The sequence below is a fragment of the Prorops nasuta genome, unplaced genomic scaffold (assembly GCF_024137725.1).
Source record: "Prorops nasuta isolate Cenicafe-Biocafe unplaced genomic scaffold, Cenicafe_Pnas_1.2 PNAS00005, whole genome shotgun sequence".
Classification (NCBI taxonomy): Eukaryota; Metazoa; Arthropoda; class Insecta; order Hymenoptera; family Bethylidae; genus Prorops; species Prorops nasuta.
The window spans coordinates 10,338,290-10,344,476 of record NW_027116802.1 but is presented as its reverse complement, the minus strand read 5'-3'; the positions used below and the strand labels follow the sequence as shown (position 1 = coordinate 10,344,476).

Genomic DNA, 6,187 nt, shown 5'->3' with positions numbered 1-6,187 from the left:
CGATTAGCGGATGATTCAGCGTCTTATCTCATTAGAAAATTTGTAGCGTTCATTGATCAGAAGCAGCACGTGTGCTTCGAGAAACACGAGACTGGAGCTGCAGTTATAAGTGTGCTAAAGGTACTTCTCGCCTTGAAACTTGGCGCGAGAATTGTTCTTCGTTTAATTTTAAAGTTGTCGATAAACACGTTTAACGTATATAAAAGCCCGATGATTAGTCTCGTAAACTAATCGTAAACGAGCACGTGCCTCGTAAAATAAGCACAAGAGTGTGGGTATCGGGGAACGAGTGTTGCTCGAATAATTTTCTAACGCTTATATATTTACTACATAAATATATATATATATATATATATATAGGGCATTAGTTCGTGATTCGAACGGTTGATAATAGTGTCCTGCATGGTGGTGACTAATGGCACCCGTATACAGCATATATATATATATATATATGTATAGGTATACGTGCGTTATTACACATATACATATGTGGAGGAGGTTGCGAAAAGAGGAAGAGGAGGGGGATTCATTGAAGGGGCTGAAAAGTGCACGAGTCCCGTTCCATTGACGCGTTCGCCTCATTGAAAGAGCTGCCAGTTGATTTGTAAACATTCGCACGCTCCGGCAGCTTACGTTCTGTCATCCGATACCGTTCTAGCAGCGATAACGACTCGCGATAGCGGTCCAACCGACGCTTTTGACACCCGGTGACGTCACTAATTATTAATTCTCTTCTCAGTATCATCGCCAACAGACACCGCCTCTATGTGATCCCGCGAAAGCCACGCGAGAACTGTGAGACTCGCTCGGACAGCACGAACCATGATTGTTTACTGACCTCACGTATCAAATCTGGATCGAGTCTTTCCTTTGTGCACCGATAGGATTGCATTTTTTATTCGATCGGTGCATGCATGGACTCGCGACTGCTTCCAACTTAACGAATGTATGTATATAACTTTTGAAACGTTGCTCGTGCCGGCCCGATTAACCGGATTTAATCGCAGATTTAAAAAAGGATGTTTTTAAATTGAATTAAACTGTCAGGGACGTAGCAAAGTTCGACGACACTGTCGAGTTTAACGTTTCAAAGCTGACAATGTTCATAGCGGTCAAATTCTACCTAGCTGTGAAATTCTTTACTCTCTCTCTTTCTCTCTCTCTCTCTATCTTGGCGAACATTCCCCTGACACGCTCCATTTACTCCATTAGCTTTATCCCCCCCCCCCCCCCCCCCGACTCGTCACAACTTGCCTGATACTCGGAATAAAACATCTACGCACAAAAATCAACCTTTATAATGGTATATTTGCGAAAATAACAGCCTGGGGGACAATAAATATTGACCAGTAGAAATTAGAGAAATTTTTTTCCCGTGTCAATTACTCATCTTTCGCGATTCCCAACGTGACTGCTTCGAGAAAGTTGGTAAACATGATAACGTATTAAAATTCCACTGGTTCCTCGAGCATCGCGATCGAGAGTAGCCTGTTTATATGTAGCTGTGTATATATCGTCGGTTATTACAGGCACTTGGTAAATTAATGGTAGCCGGCTGGCGAGTCCGCTTATCGCTCAATTCGAGAGTGAAAAGGTCGGTCGCGCGACAAAATGTCAGAAAGAATTCTGACAAAGCTTCCCTTCTCGTGCCGAGGATTTCTGCGACACGATGCGACGGTCTTATTGCGTCAGTGAGAAGAGCGATCGAGAGGAAGCCCTTGGATGCTGATATCGGGCTCGATTACCGATTACGTCGCGCGATGAACCGGATGCCGGATTACGAATCGTATTTAACGTAAGTAAGAAGCCGGCGTTGCTAAAAAGCCGCAAACGCTTATGAATGCCTCGCTCTGTTAAAAGCTGCGTGACTTTTCACTTTACAAAACTTTCCTTGATTACACGCGGACGCAATTAAATTACTCCCAGCAATAATAATTGCCTTCTACAGAACTAGACTCACTGGCTCGCATTGAACAACGTTCGCCACTCGAGGAATTCTCATGAACGATCAGATATTTTTCTCCAGAAAATCCCACTTGCACACGCCAGACGATACGGTGCTAGAGTTATTATATATTATACTAAATATAGCATCCCCCGAAATAAAGGAAGGATAACGATTGAATTATTCATGAAATAATTGCGTATAATATCGATACGGTCGATTTTAAATATTGACCGGATAATTTGATAGGCTTTCACCATATACTGGTAGACCGGTGTAGACTCTCCACTCTTGATTATATCGAGTCCTGTTTGATGTTCGGGCATGAAAATGGTGTTAAATTACCGATTTCTCAGGACTACCTTCGGCCGGGTAATCGATTTTGTTTTGCAAAATATTGCAAGCGTGCCGAGTTTGCAATGCGCGTAACGCGAGCCACTGCGAACGGTAGAGCGGTAAACAATCCTCCATCGGGATTCCATTGTTGAGTGTGTGCAGGAGGAGGAAGTTTTGCTTGCATTTTTCAAATAGTACCTATACACATGTACGTAGGGCCTTGTGTTGGGTGTAGCGCGATGAAAAATTGGAATATTCATAGAGGGGACCAGGTGTTTGGTGATTTTTCACAAGGTAGAAGAAGAGGATACGAGGAGTGCATGTGGAGCGAGCTTATGTTCAAAGTAGGTTCTGCGGAGGGTTCGTAGCAGCGGAGAGGGTAGGCAGCGGCGTCGGAATGGTTGGTTAAGGCCGTCACTGCTGGCACCGTCAGTTCGCGTAGAGACTCCGGAGTGCAGCCTGCCGCGTCTGCCGGTCTGCCGATGCCTCCTCCACTCGCAATCAGCTTGGCCAATGCCACTCAGTCCACTCACTTCGCAACTGTCAGCTATAGGATATGGCTTGCAACTACCTATCATGACCTGTGATTCCACCACGAGACCACCTCGAGTGCTTCGTTGAAATCCGCGCTGCTATATATATATAAACATACACCGTCTTTTCATCGATTCCACGTGCAATGATGGCGTACGAATATCCGCATCCGGTTTCTAGAACTTATCAGTACAAGAAGGTAACTCTTCCCTTTCCCGCGTAAACGTTACAAGTGAAAATAAGGAAAAGAACGGGCGGTAATTTTGAATTTTTTTATCGATAGATAACGAAACCGTTGTTGGAACGAAAGAGACGAGCCAGGATCAACAGATGTCTGGACGAATTGAAGGAATTAATGGTGGATGCTTTGGAGGTAAGCTCGAAGGGTGAACGTTGTTGCGCGAAAGAAAGAGGTGCTTTTTGTTTTGCGCTTATTATTTCGAGAGAAAAGGTCGATCGACTCGAGAGATGAGCGAAGCTTGGCACGAGTCGATGAAGCTGCGCTGGTCAATTGAGCGGACCAGCGTGTAATAGCTTTCACTTTGCTGCGGGGTAATTCACATAGTAGGCAATAGAATCTCGCAAAGCTCCCAAGATCGGTTCAGTAAGCACGTGCTATGCGACGCTCGAGATTCGCCAGAGACTCTCGCTCGATGCGTTTTGCAGGATTCCCTGTAATTTTCCTCCTCGGCTCCAACTGCAGGAAACGCATTCTGCGCCAGCAACAGCGCGTGTAGATTTTCCGTGGGAACAGGCGCGAACACTCCTCGACGCACGAATTATTAGCGTAATTAGGCGCGTGTTTGCGACTTTCTTATCGGTGTGCTTATAAATGTTAAATAATCATTCGAACGGCACCCGGCTCGAGTTGCAGGAAGCCATTCGATCTCGTCGACTCAACGAAACTCCTCTACACTAAATCTCATTTCTCCAAGTCCTCTGTAGTTTTTTATGAATAATTTTTGCTAATCTTACGGGCTATTTTATGGAACGGTTCTTGTTCGAATAGGGATCCTATATGGGTGTAATATCGTGGGCTAAAATAAACGAGGGTGAGGGAGCGAGGGGAGGAGGTTTTGAAATTGTGATGTAAATACCTGATGAGTAGAGTAAACAATTCGTTGCCACGGATGCTTCTCAGTCTCGCACGAATCACGATGATGATCGTGTGAACGTAACATCTCAAGAAGCGAAGGAAGCCGAGCGTGAAACGAAAGGGGGTGGAGCTGGCCAGAAAACGGAAGTTGAAATTTCTTTGAAAGAATTTTGAGATGCATGATAGCTTTTCTTTCTTGTTAATCTTGCATAATTATTTTGATATGCGATAAAATAATAATTGAAGGAAATTATTTGCAATGGTAAGAAGTATTTGGTAATGTTGCAGACCGAAGGAGAGAACATCAGCAAATTGGAAAAGGCAGACATTTTGGAATTGACGGTTCGCCATCTGCAAAGATTGCAAGCATCGAGATCTCTCGGAGGCTTATCAAATCTGTCACCGAATAACGAGGAAGCTTCGTGCGAGAACCGATGGAAGTCCGGATTCGGCCATTGCGCGGCCGAAGCTTGTCGATTTTTGTCAGTTCGACTTCCTGGAGAGGCTGCTGACAGATTGGCCAAACATCTGGCAACAGGATTGCAGACTAATCGACAAACGGTAATTAAAATTCAGCAATAATTATACGAGTTCAAATTTTAACCACCTCCTCCCTCTCACCGCATTATCTTTTCAGCCAAACGAGCTATCTTCGACCATAGCCAACCTAGAACGAACGGCCAATTTAGTATCGCCCAGCTCAACCAGCTCTAATACGGAAAATAATAATTCCACGATCTGCAGATTATCCCCGAGTCTAAATTCGGAATCTCGTACAGAGGCAAATAAAAATTCCATGGGCGATATGAGTGAAAAAGTAGATTCCTTGGTGGAAAGGGCTAAATCTAAGAATAAGATATCGCCAAATTATAATATTGACGAAGAAGAAATTGACGTGGAAAGAGTCGATGGCGATCCCATGTGGAGACCTTGGTAGCACTTGGATATAGATTTAATTAATCACTGCAGAAAATACATATTTAAGATATTTTTATAATACATCATTTTTTTGCATTATTGCACGAAATCAATTAAGTTCGCTCAAGATACCCAGGAAAATTATCATTTCTATTTTTTCATATTTATGCAAATCGCACGTTACAATATAACAGTTAGTTACAATTAATTAGGAATCAAGCCGTTAAACTTTTGGTATTTGGCTTTAATATAATAATTGAACGATCATTATAAATTTATAACTACATATTTTAAGAAAATTGTTAATAATTTTTAAGATAATCTATCAAAATACAGAATACAATTCAGGTTAAATTTTAATATTGGCATTTGAGCTATATTAGTTATTTTTATCCGTATATAGTTTATACATTTCGCACATTTCGCACATAGATTTATGCAAATACTTTATAGAGATATATATATTAAAATTCAACTTTGTATTTTCTTTTTGAGCGTGATAAGTCTGTGATAGCAGTAAGAATAATGTTATACTTACTATACATTAATACTGTATTAATAAGTTTTTTAAAGAAATTAAAAACGCACGTTAAATAAATGTTTATTTTTTTGTCTTTCTGCTCCATTCCGATATTTCTTACATACCGTCACTATTTTTAGTTGATTAAAAATACCAATTCTAAAATTCAACAATGTAAATAAACCCATTTTTAAACAATGACGAATGCATCATTCGAAATATTATTTACTTTGATTGATTTAAAAGCGCCATCTGGATAATATCAGTTTTACGGGAACCCCCTTAAGTGTTTTACAAGGGAATTTTTCAATTTGTTGCGTCGGTCGGTACGCAAACGTTCTTTACCGAAGAAAGGTAATACTTCCTTACCGACATCAGGTAAACGACATTTACCCTATGCAGCACAAACAATCTCAACATCTTAAGAGAATCTCTCCTCCCATCGTAGATACACCATTAAGTATCTATTGTGAATAAAGAAGTCACCTTTCCTTTTTTAACAACTTCGGATAATTTTACTGTTACATTCAAAATACAAGTCCGTCAAACTTAAAACTTTAACTAGTAAACTATTTGATGCAGATAGAATATTCTTAAGAAAAGAAAATAATTGATATATGTTCCCCGTTCACAGTAGATTTTGTTTGCTTTTAAATTGTTAATGTTTCTAGAAAAGTCAAATCATATAGTAATAATTTTAAATAAACATTGTCTAATATATTTTGCAAAATAAAAATAAAACTGCTTTTGTTAATCGCGTACAATACAATAATTAATTAATTGAAACAAAAATGCTTCACAATAGAACATTTATAGGCATTTACGCGCGCGCGTACAA

The 6,187-nt window shown here is 40.6% G+C and overlaps 1 protein-coding gene across 1 annotated transcript; it reads left to right on the top strand.

Moving 5' to 3' along the window:
* The first annotated feature begins 2,707 nt into the window (after positions 1 to 2,707).
* LOC136773437 (enhancer of split mgamma protein-like) lies at positions 2,708 to 5,262 on the top strand. The gene is made up of 4 exons (XM_066727127.1): positions 2,708 to 3,014; positions 3,099 to 3,188; positions 4,200 to 4,472; positions 4,549 to 5,262. The coding sequence occupies exons 1-4, from the start codon at positions 2,961 to 2,963 to the stop codon at positions 4,846 to 4,848; spliced, it is 717 nt and encodes a 238-aa protein (XP_066583224.1). The 5' UTR covers positions 2,708 to 2,960; the 3' UTR covers positions 4,849 to 5,262.
* Positions 5,263 to 6,187: the final 925 nt, after the last annotated feature.